At 33.8% G+C, this 19095-nt stretch overlaps 1 protein-coding gene across 5 annotated transcripts in view; it reads left to right on the forward strand.

Annotated features, from left to right (window-relative positions):
* Pkcdelta (Protein kinase C delta) overlaps positions 1 to 19095 on the forward strand; it is a 43463-nt gene that overhangs the window by 2568 nt on the left and 21800 nt on the right. For 2 of the 5 annotated variants that reach the window (XM_081984985.1, XM_081984986.1), the window contains exons 3-7: positions 459 to 664; positions 1864 to 1979; positions 2054 to 2139; positions 4538 to 4667; positions 16688 to 16789. In XM_081984985.1, the coding sequence (XP_081841111.1) occupies positions 459 to 664; positions 1864 to 1979; positions 2054 to 2139; positions 4538 to 4667; positions 16688 to 16789 (640 nt within the window). Of the gene's footprint in view, positions 1 to 458; positions 665 to 1745; positions 1796 to 1863; positions 1980 to 2053; positions 2140 to 4537; positions 4668 to 9630; positions 9852 to 10644; positions 13910 to 16687; positions 16790 to 19095 lie in introns of those variants that run through there. The other 3 variants (XM_081984988.1, XM_081984983.1, XM_081984984.1) reach the window with 3 other exon arrangements.

Raw genomic sequence — 19095 nt, forward strand, 5'->3', positions numbered from 1 at the left:
AGCCTCATTTAGATTAGGAACCTCCAAAGAGTCGTTAGTGCTTAATGTTATGGTGTGCTGGTCTTTCTCATTAGGATATTAACCAGGTAGTATTGATACAATTACTTATTGATTGTTTTATTACCGCTATCAGGATTTGAGAGGATAAGTACAGATTGTTTGATTTTGATTAACGCTAAAAACGGTAAGTCAACAGTGTTAATGTTGATTTAATGATACAGGAAGACGTCAAAATATTAGTTTATTTTTTAAGTTTTACCACCATTGTATAAAAGTCCTCAAATTATTATAATTGCATTGAGGAATACATATGAAGATCAATACTATAAAAAGTTGTTCATTATTGTGCTAAGTAAATTGGAAATGTATAGCACCTGTAATAGCAAAAATACATTAAAATTAAAATTTTATTTAAAAAAAGCTGCCTACAGATGTTTTTTTAATTTTTGGTTTTCTAGATTAACGACAATCGGTCCAGACCGCCACGTCACACGTTAAGAGCGATGACGTCACCAAATTTGGACAGTTCCATTCCTGTTAGTCCTGGAGCTACATCGGTCACCCCCTTAATGTCCAGCATTTCAGTGGGAAGCGATGAAGATGAGTTTTCCCAAATTTTTGGTAGAGCCATAAACAGGAGAAGAGGTGCTGTAAAACACCAAAGGTATATTTTATTATCAAAATAGTACTAATATGTTAAAAAACTTATAAAGCACATATGTAACACTGTGGAAAGTACTGCAAGTGGAGGAATGTAAACCTGGATTATCTTAAGGTATTTTAACGCCTTGTTTCTTAAAAAACTTTATGGATACTTTAGTAATTTCTCTAATATTTTAAATATTATAAAACTTTATTGTCAAGTATATGTAGTAGTTAACTTGACTAATCGTTTATATGGATTTTTTGATGATACATTTTTGGGAGGCACAAAGTAGAGGCAGACTTTAAATATTGTATTGATATTGTTAATTGCATACTTATTGATTAAATAAATAATCAAATGAAGATATTACTACTCCAAATCATCAGTCATGTAAAACAGTTGAATTGTTTTGTACTCTAAATACTAAATTGCGGACCATATACCGTTACGAGCAAATTAGCAGTCAAAAACAGAGAAAAAACATTTTTAGAAGTTGCCTGTTTCACAAAAAGTGTATTTGCTCCATCAAATTCTTCGATTTATATGTAAATAAATCGTACATTTAAAACTATATTTACGTTTTCTGACTTGATTGATAATCACATGGTTATGTCTCATGCATTCTGATGCATTGGCGCAATAATTCCAAACCCATAAAACGTTGATGTGTATTTATCGCTTTTTAATAGACAATAAAAAATGCAGTGACTTCTAGCTTGCCAGGCAAAAATTGTAAATTGTATAGTGAAACGTGACTTTTAACAAAAAAACTTGTTTTGTTAACTATTGGAAGATACTTAACTTAATTACTTTATGGCCTTTTGTAAGATAAACCTGCACTTTCAAATTCTAATCTTTTACATTGTTATTACCTGAAATCTATCCCAAAAGAAATACAAGCAAAATGGTCTTAGGCTGAGCCGGGCAGTATTAACGAAAAATTAGTCGATCCGACAAGACCATACAAACGTCTTAATTAAAAAGCGGGCAAGCAGAGTTCGATTAAACCAGTTAGCTTCAGATTTTAGAAGTTTCAATTAAGTCATTCCTGAAAAATCGAATAATCCTGAATGCTACAGTAATAAACGCACTATATCGTGAACTGTTGTGTGAAATGCTTAAATATAAAGCAAAATTGCTTCCCAAAAGGTTTGTTTTTTTTTAAGAATAGTTACTAACTTACTACTAATTTCCGTAACATTATGTATAATTTTTAGGGTGCATTCCGTCAAAGGACATAAGTTTCTAGCGAGATTTTTCCGACAACCCACTTTCTGCGCCTTTTGCAAGGACTTTCTCTGGGGCTTCGGTAAACAAGGATATCAGTGCCAGAGTAAGTAAACACCACCCATCTAAAGCTTTCACAATTTTTAGATAGTTTACTGATTTATCGGATTAATTTTGTAGGTTGCCAGACTGCTGTTCACAAGAAATGCCACGATAAACTGTTGGGAAAGTGTTCGGGATCGGGCATTAATTCCGAAAGCACCATAGTAAGTATCCTTTTATATCAGTTACTGCACCATAACTTCGATCTAAGGATGTACGTACCTTTATTTAATATACTCGTAAGGGCATTTTTTCAAATGTTGACAGACCTTCATAATTACAAGATTCACGAAAATCCCAAATTTTTCTGATTACCTCAAAAGTCAATTTAGTTTTTTTTGACGTAGAAAACAAGTTTTGAAGATCTAAGGGTTTTGGAGGTTTTAATAGGTCTGATTTCTAGTATTTTTTCTGAATTGAGCTTATTCACGTCAAGGCAGACTTTTAGTGTATCTGAAGCTTTCCAAACCTGTTTGAGAATTTTAGTTGCTTAATACCATTTAATACCCATTGTAAAGGGTCCCTATAATGATGATTTAGAAGAGAGAGTTTTAAATTTTGAAAAAACTATTAAGTGTGCTCAAAAACCTATTTAAAGTCGTTTCAGTGTGAATATCTCACTTTTAGAGATATCTTTAAGGTAAATTAGCCTACTTTAAGATCTGCATTTAACTAGAACTGTTATTCTAGGCTTTTTAATAAATTTTACTATTATGGAACTACTAAGTAAGTTTCAGGCAACAGTTTTTGATCTAGAGGTTAAAATTAGCCCAAAATCATATGAAAAGAGCATCCGCTTCTAAGCATTTTTGGATCATTAGGTGAACGTTTATTTTCTATGTTGTGTTATTTCCATCTAAACTTTACTGGCTTATACAAAAGCAATACATTTCATGTGGGGTGAGGTGTTTTAATTGAGGTTTCTCCATTTGAACTACCTTTTTGGTTTCAGTATTTTTACCACTTAAGTCACGTGATGTTATAGCACCAACGCTACTGATCTTCAAGCTTAAACTTTAATTTTAGTATCCATTTTGTGAATCTGTGTAATATCTCTGTCATTTTTTAACGAATTTTTAGTACTTTTATCTTAAATTGTAGGTCACCAATAGGTTTTCTTACATCTAGACTTAAAAATAAATTCTTTAGCTCATGTAATGCATTTATTAACATCTTGTCTTAGTGTTACAGCAGTTTTAGCCAAAATTTTCACTTATAACCTCTGGATTGTTATTCCGGTATTATACGAAAAAAGTCATGTGAGCGAACGCTTCAAACGTATAGTAACTAAAATTTTGAGGGCCTTCAGCACAAGTTTCTTTATTTTTAGCAGTTTTTATTTTAAATTTTAGTATCTTGCCATTTTTTAAATTGATTTATAATTGGGACAGCATGTATATTATGATTTGTAACAAATGAAAGTGCTAGAATAGTTTCTACAAGTACTACTACTATCAGTTCTCCTCAATAACTTAAAATGTGCAATTCGAAATTTTTGAGGTGCTTTAAGTTCTTAAAAAAAGTGTTCAACCTGAAATAACGCGGTTATTTTAAATGGGACATCCTGTATCCATCCAGTGATAGGGCTAGGTCAGGGCAATTCATCAATAACCTAGAAATGTGCATTATAAATCGCTTTTATAGAATTCAACATCAAGCAAGACAGTTATTTTAGATGGGACCCTGTATATTATTTTATTTTATGATAAAGCTAGGTCAGGGCTATTCAATAATCTAAAAATGTGCATTACAAAAAATTGACTGTTTCCAAGATATTTGGGTTTGCTTTAATTTCTCGAAACAATTTGGTTAGAAGTGCTTTTATGGAGTTTAACGTTAAGAAACTTGATTATGATAAATGAGCCACCTGGTATATTATTCCGATGATATAACACTAGGTTAGGGCTATTCAACTCAGTTATTGTAAGTGGCACCCTGTGTATTATTGAGCAAAGTTGTGTGGATGAACTCTCTAATAATCCTTGTCAATTTTACAAAAAGTACTTTTGATATTAAAAATAATAAATCCCTTCCACGTTTCAAAACAGTAAGTTTGTATATTTGATTTTCAACTTAAATTCCTGTTGACGTAGTTAAATTGCAACATCCCATAAAAATAACGCTGTTTCGCTCGCAGACCTCATTATCAAACTCTAAAACCGACTTTGGAGATAACGCAAAACTTCCGATGTCGAGAGTTTACACAAAAACTTCGAATCAAAAAGACGTTAGCCCGAAAATTACAAAGTATGCATTTTAGTTTCCAGTTTGCGGCGCGATAACTTTGCCGGTTTCCGTCCCCACACTTCCTTAAGGAGGAAATTAAGTTTTCATCAATTTGGTTTGAGCGTGTCCTCTTTCGTCGCCAGAAAATACGCTTTATAGGTTTAAGGTTTTGGTAATTTATCAAACGGAGGTTTTTTTTTTGTAAATTACGAAAATTTCTATCACGATCAAGTTTGTGTTTAGAACAAGTCTAAAGTCTTCTCCTTTGACTGTATTATTTTTTGATATGTTAGTTTGTTTCCTCGATATTTTATTTTGTTTCTTTTTTCATTGCAGTATTTAAGGGAGAGGTTCAAGATAGACGTGCCTCATAGATTTAAGGTTCACAATTACATGTCCCCTACCTTCTGTGATCATTGCGGCTCATTATTGTACGGACTTTATCGTCAGGGACTCAAATGTGAAGGTAAGTACTCATATTGTTAGAAACACTTGTGTGAAACCATATTAGTTTTGCCAATATTTACCAAAATATTATTGTAATAATTAATGGAGGCTGGAAGCTGAAAGCGCATTATACTGAAGTTTCAGGTTACCCATTCATATAGAGTATCGGGTTTGGTGATCTTTACAGCTACACATAGTGAAGCTGATAAAGCTTTCCACGTCGTGACGGTCTTGTTACGATTATATGTACGATTATGCTCTCGTAACACTAAGATAACATTAATTTACGTAAACAGCAAACGCTCATATGCATAAACTGATTTTGTACCGTATAATATCGTCGAGGCACTGTTTGGCGATGTGGTGGTTGATTTTGTATACTTGCGCCTGACGGATAATTCGTGTTAAATTAGTTGACAATGTTATATGAGTTGTCGGGGTTAGGAGTCTCTCTGAAGAATATTGATCCAAAAACTTCTCCTTTAAATCATCTAATTTGCATTAGAGAAGGAATAGTAATCTACCATCAATTTCGGTTCACGGTGGCCCGAAACATATTGAGCATCAGCTCTGTTGATTAAGAGGTTAATACATTTGTTGTGTGTTTCCCCGCTTCTCTTATAAATAAAGAAAATTTAACAATGGCAATTCTTCAGTTACTATTTAACTTAATAAAATTTAAATTTTTGCGGCGTTTCCATACAATTCTAAAAGACCGCGTGCCGAGAACCCCCCTCATATTTAAATTGAGCTTACTGAAAAGCTATCACACTCCTATTCTTCCAGGTGTGAGGCAAGGGCGTCGGAATTTAATTACCTTAGGGATGTTAGAACGTTCCCCACTCAATATAACAAACACCTCGATGGAAATGCATTTTTGAGAACTTTATCAAATTCAATTTGGACTCGGATAAAGTGAAAATGCCATGATTATTCCCTTAACTTGGAGAGTTTTAAATTTCGTCTTTTAAGAAAAGGTTTTTGACTAAATAATTATGGTTACCTGGACGGTGTCCAATTTAACGTGACCGTAACGGACTGTTCTTTGTAGTAAGTTTTGTTGGCATTTAGAATGTTTTGTACAGGAATAGAATGTGATTTAGGCTTTACCTGTAAAACGACGCAGAAGATTATAATTAACCGTAATCTTGAACTGATCGACCTGTCCCACTCGGGATTAAACTGACGAACCAATCAATATCGAGGGTAATCTCATCGGGACAGGGAGGAAATTCAATACAAAATTGTTAAAATATTATTTTCAATACACATTTCAACGATTCGAACAAATGGAATATTTATATTACTCCCGCAGAAAGGGACATAACTTGTTATTGTTTTGGGAATTGATGGCCGTTTTAGTCCTCCGAAAAATGGATGTATATCCTAAATAATAGGGTAGTTTATTGCCTAAAGTGATGTTTTTTTGCGTCCATTTGTTTTTTTTTATTTATCTACAGCTCTGGATAATAGGTTAGGGTTTAGAGGCGATAAACAACATTCCATAACAGGCTTAGTGGAATGCACTTTGTCACTTTTTTCGTGCACCAGATTTCCGTCATCACACATGGAATCTTGGCTAGGTTTTATTGGCCAATTAAACCTACGCAATTGCTTGTTAACATATGGACAAAATTGTAAGAAAAAAATAACGATATACAAGTCTGTAAAGTTTATGATCGTGAAATATGACAGAGGTGTGGTTTGGTACAGAAGCCAAAAAATAAGGAAAAGTTACGCTCTAATAAGTTTATTTTGTCTCATTATTTGCAAGTCTAAAATTATTATTATTTCGAATATTATGTAATATTTATTCGAGATGATTTCTTATATTAAAAGAGTTAATTACATACTCTGTTTTATATGATGAACTTAAATCGTCATGGAGGTCATGCTATACTTACATTTTTACTTACACATAACTTACATTTTTCTTAATATAACAGCAATATAAACTTCAGACTGCTTTAAAACAATTAAGGTTGATTATTCTTAAAAGGTGAATTGCAAAAGCACTTATGATTAACGTTTAATGAGGATTGTTGTCTTTAAAAGCCAATCTCTCAATTTATTTTGTTATTTGTTGTAAAGTTTCTCTTTCTTCTAATGTACTCTATGTCTTTCACTAATATTGACGTTGAAGTGAAGCAAGGACGACAGTTTTTACTTTTGTAGTCATAATTCTGAACTTTTGGGTACATGATAATTAAATAGCCAACATTTACTTTGATAGGTTCTGTATATAAACTCACCTAATATTTAATAATTTAATTCTTAGCAGTTCCAGAACCTTCCTGGATTAGAATTGCAGTTGTCTTAGAATACTCAGCATCCTAATTTTATCCTCATATTCGGGTTAACACTTAAGTAAGTAGTGCTTCCTAAGGAAAATACAGCCCTTCAAATTTCTGTTTAAAAAATCGTTTTTTTGTCATAACTGTCAAACCGTTGGAGCAATATTGATCAAATTTGGAACAAGCACTTTATTACACTTTATTACGGTCAAAGACCCAAAACTAACCCAACCCAACTTAAAAATTGTCTTGGAAACGGAAAATTCACTTAAGAAGTTTAAAAAATATTATTGTAGCCAGTTTTCATAGTTTCCAGACAAACTAAAAGACTTTAGTTTTGAAAATTGAATTAGAAAAGATAAAAATTTCAGAAGCTTAAAAATTGTGTTTGTAACCAGTTTTCATGCAAATCGAGAGACTTTAATACTAAAAATTGACTTGTAGACATAAAAACTACTTTTTCAAGAACTTGTTACTACAAATTCATACATTTAAACCTTAAAAATTGACTTGAACCCCAAAATGTGACTGAACTAATGAAAAGTGACATCAGAAGCTTAAAATTTGCATTTGAAGTAAGTTTTCATAATTTGAGGACAAATTTCAATATTTTAGTCTTGAAAATAGTCTTAGATGCAGGACATTGACATTAGATTCATGAAAATTGTCTTGAAAACTAACTTTTCGTGCTTTTTACTTTGCTTTTCATTTTCTTCGAATTCTGGACTAATTTTAGTGCTTCAAAACTGCTTTCAGCTTGGAAAATCGAGTTTCAAGACTATCTTCACCAAGTTATTGACATAGCACACTTAAAAAACAATTTTTACATTCTTCATATACTTAAAATAGCATTCCAAGCTTTGTGACTATTAAATCGACTTCTGGACACCTTAGTGCTAAAAATTCGGGTATTTCTTAATAAACTAGACTGTTTTCAGTGTTTTAAGGCTGTTTTCAGTGCCTCAAATCGAGTTTCAAGACTATCTTTACAAAGTTTTTGACTTATCAGGCCTAAAAGCCAGTTTGTCCACTGACCATAGTCTTGAAAATGTTATTTCAAGCTTCTTCACTATTAAATTGACTTCTCCACTCATAGGTGCAATAAATTGTAGCATTTCTAAGAAATTCAGACTGTTTTTAATGCTTTTTAAGACTGAAAAATCGAGTTTAAGACTATTTCCAAAAGTCAAGTTTCTTCAGTAATAAAAGTAAAAAATGTTGGTACCAAATACTACAATAATAGTCTTGAGAACTAATTTTTAGAAATAAAGTCAGAAAATTTAATTTACTTCTAGACTTGTTGTCCAGTCCAGAAAATTGAGTTGTACACCAATTAAACTCTTGAAAATATACTTTTGGACTCTCTTTAGTCCTAGTAAAGTCAGTTCTAGCATTAAAAGTCAACTTTTATACTATTTTTAGTAGTAAAAAATGAGTTTCATGCACAATACAATCTTTGTCTCGATTTCCGGACTTTTTTTAGTTCTTGAATGCCAGTTTCAGACACTCAACCAGGGTGGCAGTCTGAGAAAGCGAATCATAAGACCATTCCTAGTAGTAAAAAAGTTTTTAGACTATTCAGTACAAATTTGGACTTTCACAAGTTTTGGATGTTCAGTTTTAAACTATAAAACGATTTTTTAAATTGAAATTTGGAGGACTGTATCTTCCTTAGGAAACGTTTTTCAGAAAAATGAAATAATGCAAGTCAACTTATTTTTTGATTAGCTATCAAATAGTGAATTATTGACACTTAAAACTGGACCACCCTGTATATTCTGAAGATGTCAAATTAGGTGTGTTTTTACAATGTTCCTCTAGTTTTCAATAGCCTGTCAATTATTTTAAGTTTGTTAAGAGACAAGAAGAAAACAATTGTCAAAGACTCTTCTATTTTCTTCATTTTTGGTAGTGGAAACAAAATGTCTTCTTGCAGTTATTCAGTTAGATTCCCGTATTTGCTTATCACATATTAAAACTGACATAAAACTCCACTTAAACACAGAGACGACTGTAAACGGCCGCAAAATCCGTTTGATCGCCACATCTGGAGGTTCAAACGAACTGAAATCCGACAAATAAACCGAGCCGATTCTCTTCATTAACCACATCACCCTTGGACTCTAGAGATATTATTCTAATGACTTCGACACGACAGTTCCCGTAACTAAAATACTCTCCAAGCTCAACTTTGTGCTCTATTCAGCTCCATATGTGGCGAATTTTCAACTATTTCAACTAAAACTGACGCGTTTAGGAACATGACGCTCCATAAGGTGAATGGAATATCCAACTTTATCGTATTAGAGTTTCCGGCAACTCTGACTGTTTTTAAATTGTTTGCCATGCATAATAAGACTTTATGGGTTTGATTTTTATTGGTAGGAAAACCTCTTGTATTCTCATACTTTTAAAACCAGTTAATAATCTAAAATTTCATAATATTGTTCAGGAAGGTTTTGATGCAAATAATCTTGCTGAAAACATGGCTTAACATGAAACATTATGTCAAAATTAATCGGTCATTAAACAAATGACAGCAACTAATTCGATTTGAGACCTTATCCAAGAACGAAAAACCGCCGACCTAAACACACAGGTGTTAAAATAACTCAGGCTGTCCTACGTCACAATTGGACATTAAAAATAGTTCCATTTGGCACAAATATCTCTGCTATTCTAACCGCGGACTTTTAGTATCGGTATATCCCGCGAATGCTAAAAGTCCGAAAATAAGTTATCCGAAATTAAAAAGTTTTCTACTAGGTTTAAGTAATCGTACGATACGAACGAAGACTATATTAATTTTGCTGGAAACGAGTAGATTGTGTTTTTAGTTTGTGTACAGTTTCATTGTGATTTTTTAGTTACTTAACAACAAATAGTGGATGAGTACACTCAAGCAAGGGGTACTTCTGAAGTTTAAACCCAAGTTCAAATCAATTTTCATAAAACTCTTGAGTGAACTTGGATTTAAATAGTTTTGTGTGAATGTTTATACTGTACTGCACAATTTAACCTTTGTTGAAAGTTACAGTTTTGTGTAACTGAATTTATATTTATAATGGATGTTTAGGAAAACAACACTTGCCAAAGTACTTATTTATAGAACTTAAAAAAATCTTTGACCTGACTGTTATTCCAGCTAAATTTTAAGTTACTAAGATTTATTTTTTACTGATTTAAGACAATCCAATTTAAAATCTAAAAAGGGTTGATTTATGTTTTGTTGAAAAAATTGTTGTTTATAACGTTTGGCCACTAGAGGGCCCAAAAGTCGTGTCTTTCAGCAATTTATGCTAATTATTGTTTGTGGAAAAGGAGTGATGTTTTGTTAAGAACATAACTAGCAAAAGTCTCTCATTTTATTCACGTTTTGTTTTTGGTTTTATATGTTACCAAATTTCACACAAAATTTAAAATTTTTAACTCTCCAAACATTAGTTTTACACTAATATGAAATATAAATTCATGCCAAAAATTCCACTTCTTACTAAATGTAACAAGCAGTTTACATGTAATTTTTCTTGGCAAGCGTGTAATGAGTCAACGATAATTTTTGTTTTACTATATTGCCCATTAGTGGAAAATGGGAGCCAAATTAAATTTTTTACCATTACAACAAAAAGGTGAAAACTAACAACTTTATTTATGCAGTACTCTATAAACACTTAAATGTAATATTTTAATTTAATCGGGTAGAACCTGCAGTGCCTGTACAACAAATTTCGAATTGAGTTAGAATCAAAACAGGTGTGTTTCACCTACAACATTTAATTAAGTTGCCAAGACTCTAAGTGCAAAATGCCGTACTATTCGGAACTAGGAATCTACACACCGAGTAGTAGTTACACGTCGCCTTTGCTGAAAGGTCCGTACTCCACTCATTCATCCATTTTAGCATCGAATATCTTGCCACCGTCCTCAAAACAGTTTACGAGAAGTAATTTTAGGGGTTTCAAACCCCATTTAACCCCGATCAGTGAGTCGAACCTCAGTGCCCCATTGAGACGTGTCAGTTCTCCCAAAGTGATTTATCACAGCTCACCCAAAGTTCGGGTACCCAGACCAATAAAAATCAACACTGCTGACATTGACGTGTCCTTAAACAGGTTCAAACGTACCCCACCTAAACAACCCCCAGTAAACCAAGCCCCAAAAACTGATGCCACACCTCCCAGTCCACCCCCGGTAGAAAAAGAGGCAAAACCCAACAGTGAAATACGAAGAGATAGAGCGACTATCAGACTACAAACTATACACAAAGACACTTTGGAAAAGGAAATTGGACAGATTAAAAGCTGGAGAGACAACTTTAAGCCTGAGGAATTAGTGGTGGAGGCCAGACGTAGGAAGAAATCACCTGGTGAACTGTTGAAAGAAAAATTTCTGATCAGAAGCAAAAGCAAAGATAATGTTCCTCTACTGCCAGCTCCTGTTATTCCTCGTAGATCCTCAGTGAGGAAAAGTCCTAGCTTCAAAGACATATGCAATGAAATCACCTCAGATGACGCTGTAGAAGACCTGAACCCTGGACAACCTCTGGAGGTGCGTCGCAGACAAAGCAGACAACTATCCCACGAAGATGTCATTAAAGAAATCCAGAGGAGTTCTTCCACCTTAAGTGTTGAGGAAGTTCAACTGTTGGACGCTTTAATACAAGCCGAAAGCGAAGTGGGATTATACGACGAACCTCCAGAGGAACCAAAGAAGCTCAAGAAAAGACGTGGTTCCAAAAAGAAATCAGCTGAAGATGCTACAGTGAGTAAAAATTCGGAAAGTGCCACCAGTTCAAGACTTAGAAAAGCAAGTTCAATCAAAGACATGGTTAAGGATATATCTCAAGTGGAAATCGAGATGATTCCCACCAAGCAAAAGCCCATTATCACCGGGTACATTGGTAGCTTTGATGAGAAGGTCAAACCAAACCTGAAGGCTGTGGTGGGCGACTTGGAAGTGCAAGAAAGCCCTAAACCTGAAAAAAAGGAGAAAAAGTTTAGATTCAATGTTACGGTGGAGGAGTTTCCGGTGAAGAAGACCATTAACGCGCCCAAATTTAGTTTAACTGAAGAAAATTATGCTAAAAATCAAATGCCGTTGAAACGAAAACCGGTCATTACTAGCATTTTAAAGAAACGTGAAGTAAAATGTTTAGGGGAGGAATCGGGTAATGGATTAATACTACAACCTAAAGTAGTTAAGAAAGTTGTAAGTGAAGATGTGGTTAAAGTTGAAGAAAAGCAGGTTGGAGAAGAAACTCAGGAAGATACAAAGCAAAAGCTGTTGAGAAGCAAATCCGAGTTGCAAGTGCAGAGCACAGACCAGAAAGAGTTGCTGAAACGATCCGAAAGTATGCACAGCAATTTTACTGTTAAAGTTAACAGATCTGAGGGTAATTCGGTACAACTCAGTGGCAGTCCTCAAGGTAGTGGCAAATTGAAGATACTTCTCATTGAGAACAGTGGGGAAGCCTCTAAGACTGATACAAGCATTCCGACAAGTGACGAGAAAAAAGACATACCAGAGAAAACGGATAAACTGTTGAAATCAACTAAGCAAAGCCTGAAATCTGACACTTTTTTATGCAAAGCTGATTTAGGTAAGCGCAAAGATCCACCCTTGTGGGCCAAAAAGCCAATAAAACCTGTAGGTGAGTCAAAAGAAGAAGTTAAAGTTGCTGATGTAGGGGGAACACAGGTAAGTGAACAGGATTGCAAGACTGCTGAAGTGAAACCCAATAAAGAACCAAAGAACATCCTAGAGAAAAATCAACCTAAAGTGAGTGACCAGAAGCAAGAGGTTCTTAAAATTGTTGAGTCTCCAAAAGTAGTGTCACCTGCTGCAATAAACAACCACAAACCAAACCTTAAAAGTGATGAATCAATTGAACAGCTTGTTCAATCTAAAAACGTAGAGAAACCTCAACCTAAGCTTGAAGAAAAGCAGGTTTTCAAAAGTTTAGAACCTCCAAAAGTTGTATCACCTACTAAAACTTCACCACCTGTTGCAATAAGCAAACTTACACAAGACGATAAAAGTAATGAACCAATTGAACAATTTGTTAAATCTAAAAACGTAGAGAAACCTCAACCTAAGCTTGAAGAAAAGCAGGTTATCAAAAGTTTAGAACCTCCAAAAGTTGTATCACCTACTAAAACTTCACCACCTGTTGCAATAAACCAACTTACACTAGACGATAAAAGTAACAAACCAATTGAACAATTTGTTAAATCTAAAAACGTAGAGGAACAAGAACCTAAGCCTAGTGAGGCAAAGAAGGTTCTTCAAAGTGTTGAACCTGCCAAAGTTGAATCACCTACTAAAACTTCACCACCTGCTGCAAAAGAAGTCAAAAATGAGAATTTCTGGGAGTTACAAAATGTGGAGAAATACGAACCTCCTAAACTAGGAAAATTGAAACTAGAACTAAAAGACCCCAAAACAATTCTTAAGGAAATCCAAGATTCTCGAGCTAATGTGAAGGAACCGGAAACTCCAGAAGAATACGAGAAACGCATGATTTCCAAACGTTCCCTGATCCAGAAAGCCAACAAAAGCGACCCGGACTTGAAGATATTTGAGCCCCCAACTCCCCCACCGCCGGAGCCGGAAAAAGAACCTTCTCCTGAACCTTCGTTTGTTCCTTTACAGTCGAACCGATTATCCCAGTGGATGAACCCGTGGAAAAAACCGGACCAACAGGATGGGTGTCCTGTAGAAATTTTCGCGAAACCGAAATTTATTCGGGCGCGTCATATACCGCGACGGTGGCGCCAAAACGCGAGTGAGAGTGAGGACAGAACGACTACAGCGACCACTAGTGAGGACGAGAGTGATAGCGATGAGGATGATGATGAGGACACCGAAGATGAGGAAGGACAGGAAGTGGATGAGGACCAGAATAAAGCGGGAGCTAGTATGTCCAGCGATGATTCTGGCTTCGATTCCGGCCGAGCTAAATTCAAAGGTTAGTTATTGTTTACCAATCAATTGAATACATTGTCCGGTCACGTAGATTGATTGATTCTCGCATAACCTACGATGAGAGACGTTCGGTTTATTATTGAAACATCCATGAACTTTAAAGCGGTTATTATTTATTGGAGCCTAGCTATTTTTAATGTGGCGACATTGACCAAGAGCCAAAATTGAAAAAAATCTAAACAACGAGGGTAAATAGCGTGATTTAGCAAAACACGGCAATAAAGTTAATCTAATTGAGTTCTAAAAAAAAGTCGAAAAACACTTTGTTTAACCAAGCACTGAGTGGATTTTGTTCGGAAAAACAAGGGGTAATATTAATTAATTAAGTCCCACAGTTATTAGAAATTGTTTGCGGTGGTCTAATTTATATTATGTACCGTTTGTACAGGATGATATAATATTTTTTGCTTTTTGCCAATGCAATTTTATACTGACTAATTTTTTAAATTAATTACAAGCCGAAACAAATTTACGACCGCCAAAGTATTATCAATATTTCCGCGCAACTAACCTCGGATTTGCAATAAATATTATTGGCCGAGTGTGTTGTTAAATGGATAATACGTATGTTGCACTTTTATTAATTGCTGGAAATTACGGTATTTGGAAAACCAGAAGTGAAAAAATAAATACGCTTGTTGCGTTCGTTTTGTGTTGCTATTAATGGCCGCTGAGGGAGTAATAGTCCCGAATGTGGTGCCGAACTATTAACCTATTAACAAATAGTTTGTGGTTTTCATGAGCATTTTCTTAATCGGTTTAAAATAGCTAAAGAACCAAATTTTATAGTTTAATATTATTTCTGCAAGTTGTTCAAAAGAGATCAGAATTGAAGTTTCTTAAGCTTAAGTGATATAACAAATGGCAGAAAAGTTAAAAATTATTTGGATTTTGCTATTTTCCTCGGGATTGGACATTTCCCTATTCATTCTACAGTCAGACAGATTTTGATTATCAATGTTCTGGCTAAGAAGTAGGTTTTATCTGGATTATCTCTTATTGATTTCGGAAAATTTAGGAAAAACAATGTGGATGAAATGAATTGGGAAAAGAAAAATCACCTGATTTAAGTCACTTGGATATTATGAGATTACCAACAGATGATGATGTGTATCTTACATTGGAAATGGATACAGAGTTTCAAAATGGAATGGAAAACAGTTTTTACTTGGATTTTTAGTCTTCTAATTTTCTTCAAATCCCCAACGTTACATTAGGGGATTAGGACAAATAGAAAAATTCGCAGCAGATAACAATAAGCATCTGGCGAATAGAGCAAAATGTGTCTACGACATTTACACTAGTTACTACTTTGTTAGACTCGATATTTCCAAATAACCAAAAATAATCGTAAAAATCACACTGTAATCAGACCTATTTTATAACATAGACTTTTAAATGAGATGAGAAAATTAATCCAAAAAATGTAGAAATCAGCACAAATAGGCTGAACTTTCATCGGTCATTATGACCGATTTTTGCTTGGTATTCTTTTTAATATTTATGGTAAATCTCACTGAGCAAACTGTTTCTTTCAAGCCAATATGAACATTTTGATGAAGTGTCGTGCCCACCAAAATTTGGGTTAATGACTGTAAGTCTCAATCTCAAATACGATTTTCAAAAAGTATCTTCCAAACTAATTGAATAATTGTTTTTTTTTTTAATTGAGTAAGAAAACGAGGTGAATAGCCTCTTATTCGGAGAACAATGACAGATTTAGACAGACTTTGAACTTAATTTAATTTTGGTATAGTATTTAACCGGTAGTGAATTGAATACTGGCATATTATCACTTTCGCCTCCGTTTTTTTAAAATCTATTTTTAAGCGCCTATCTTTCATCGTGCGGTTGTTTTTGACATTCGACTAATTTACTATTGCAGGCACAGATTACGAATCCTGTAAATATAATGCGAATACACGCACGTCCAGTAAAATCGGCCAGACAATCGACCGGGATGAATCACTTTGATATATTTAATAATATTGAGCAAAACAACGTGATTTACTTTAATTTACCCAGTAAGAGCTACTTCAGTTGTAACAAGCAAAAAGTAAACTAAACTTTTGCTTTTTCTTTGTTTTATCCAACTAAGGAAAACGTGATTGATAAAAGTTTTGATATAAATTTTAATATACGACTTTAATTTGCACTGAAGCTGTTTCAAAGCGTATATACGCTCAGTTTTCTCGTATATATTGTAATTTATAATATTTCCGTTAAAAGATGGTTTGGAGAAGCGGCGAAGGTAAAGCAATATATAACATAAACTGACTGCTTCTTTTGCTGGAGATAGTAACAGCAATCGCCTATAAACGGTATTTCTATGTGTGTAAACGAGCATCTAGAGAAAATCAATAACTGAAAGCTTGCACAATAGGTGCCAAAAATTTTATTTTTGACGAGAGAGATGTTAGACGACCAACAACAAAATGTATTTAAAAGTCTTCTGTCTTGAAATTGTAAAACCTTCTGAACAAAGATTAAATGATAAAGAAGATATGATAAAGACATATGGAAGAACCAAGCTGAATATACACAAGATAAGACAGAACACGAATGTTTTTTTTTGGAAAAGAATTAAAATAATTCTGTCATTCAACAATTATTATATATTTTTTATACAATGAATCAAAAAAAGTTTACAACTCTAGCCTAAACCCAAAAGATAAAAAAATGCTTTAACTGAACATACTTTGGCAAATATTGGCAAAATATTAACAAATATTTAATATTTTAAGTATTTTTTAACATTTAGAATGTGACGTCAATTGTCATAAAAAATGTCAAAAACTCATGGCGAATCTATGCGGCGTCAATCAAAAACTGGTGGTGGAAGCGATAGAAAAAGTGAGAAAAGGTAAGTGGTTCATTTTTATTGTTGTAATTCTGGGAAAGTGCAGTTAATGAAACAAGGAAAAAGTATAAATACACGGATTTTCGATGAAATGGAGAAATGCGCTTTTATTAGAACTCGGTTTTATGGTACACAAACACCATGCGTGCATGTTTTTGGCTCGTCGCCCGATTTATATTGAATGTTTTTCGATAATTGGCCAATTTCTCCTCTTAAATTGCCATCATCACACTCGCATTTGATAAATATTACCTTTCGGTAATTTGTTAATTGAAATTGAATGGCATAAATATTAAAGCCACTGCCAGCAGTAAAGTATGAGAAAAGGGAAGTGGTCAAAAAAAAAAACCAAAAGCACTTGCTGAATATACATAAATTATGAACGGGCCAAATTACAAAAGAAGTGCAAAGAAAATGGCCCCCGGAATCCGTGATAAATGGTATTTGGAAAGTTCTGAGAGTTGGCGAATTTAATACTGAGTTTCAGTGAAGAAATTTATGAATAAGCCTTAAATGATTTATTCCGGAAACTCGAAAAGTGCGTAATTAAAACGGCACTTAATCAGGATTCTTACTTTTACCACGAGAATAGAATAAAAAGATAGTCAGAATTATTTATTATAGTGTACACAAACTTTGTTATAATAGTGAAAAATTACATAAAAAATATTTTGCCGTCTAAATGGCCTGATTTATCACAGCTGGACCTCTTTAAATTAACATACCAACAATGTAATACCAACTTCTGCAAATGATAAAAATCACTTCAGAATCTAAAAAAAAAAACATAATTACTGAACAACTCCTTCTGGATTAAACCGAAGGTGTACCACCTGTCCAAAAATAAACAACCAGACAAGTCACACGCTTGTTCGGAACATGACGTGACCTACTAATTTTAGACCGAGATCTGAGGCCAAAAAAATGCTCATTTGTAAAAACGAAAAACTGGCGTACTTGGACTACGTCACTGCAATTTTTCGGTACTTTGTTGCACGCTGAGTCTGTCTACCGTAAGCGGAAAATTGAGTGAAATTGGATCCAAAAGCTGAAAGCTTCATTATGTTACATTGTTTAAACGTGTAACTATTTAGTGCTGTTTGGAAAGGAAATGTTTAAGGAAACTTTGTTATTTGTTATTCCTTAATCTTTATTACTACTCTTGGTATAAACGAAGAGCAACAAGCTATTTGTATCTTCAAATGCTTTTTCTGTTTAAGTTAACTCAAGAACGACAATTTTCATAGAATACTGCAACTGAAGTAAGATTGGATTCTAATTATTTTTGGTTTCCTCCTCAATATAGTCAAAACTTTAACTTTCTTACAATCAGCTTCTTCCATTATTTCAATATATTTCACAAGATTTCTTCTAATTCTTTTTTTAAAAATTCATTCCATTTCTTCTTCAGACTCTTATTGACTTGAAGCAATAAGAAAATTAGCAAACCCTGATTGATTTCATTCACATTTTGCTCTGCTGACTCTATTGAGCTCCAACTATTCTGTCTAAGCTATATTCTTGTTAATTCCTTACAGTTTTTATTAATTTCTTTGTTACTTTCTTGTTGATTTTCTGATTTTTCAAAGCGCGTTTCTTATTGTTTTGCCCATTTCTTTGTTCTTCCACATCCATGTTCTGCATTACATACATGCTCTTCTTTTGAATCTCCGCAATTTTTCTTTTCTAACCTAACCTATCCTAAAACAAAAATGCGAAACTGTGCTTGTCAACCGTGGATTGGTCCAAATTCGGGTTGTTGAAATATTTGACAGTTCCGTTACTTTTCCGTGAAAAGTTAAATTTATCAGGAAAAACATGCAAAATGTCAATAAAGTCTATTGTTAAAGTTAGAAAGAAGAGTAGGTAAAGTTAATAATGTTTTGATGTTCATTAAAATTTAAATATCGTACACTGCTTATTACTTGATATTGAAAACAAATTTATTTTCTACGAGCGTGCGCGAATGATAACATTTCCCCACTAGTGCGTAAAGAACTCATTTTGCCGCACTAAATGCACTATTATTTTTTCAATTTCAATTTACCATGTATTTTCAATTATTGGAAACTTTCGTAGAAAAAATGATGTTCTTATCACGTGCGGAAAGTGCCTTCTCCGCACTCGACTGATGTGCGCAACTTCAGTCAGCGTGGGGGAAAGTATCACTTTCCGCACTTGTCAGGAAAATAACTATGGTAATTGCTAATGCACCAATGAAAAATGTCATTCAGTTGCAGTCTTTGTTCATCACACTTCTGGCACCAATAAATGTCATCAGACATACGTTTACAGTATACAGGGTGACT

The sequence above is a fragment of the Ips typographus genome, linkage group LG8, assembly GCF_016097725.1.
Source record: "Ips typographus isolate SLU linkage group LG8, UJ_Ityp_2.0, whole genome shotgun sequence".
Taxonomy (NCBI): Eukaryota; Metazoa; Arthropoda; class Insecta; order Coleoptera; family Curculionidae; genus Ips; species Ips typographus.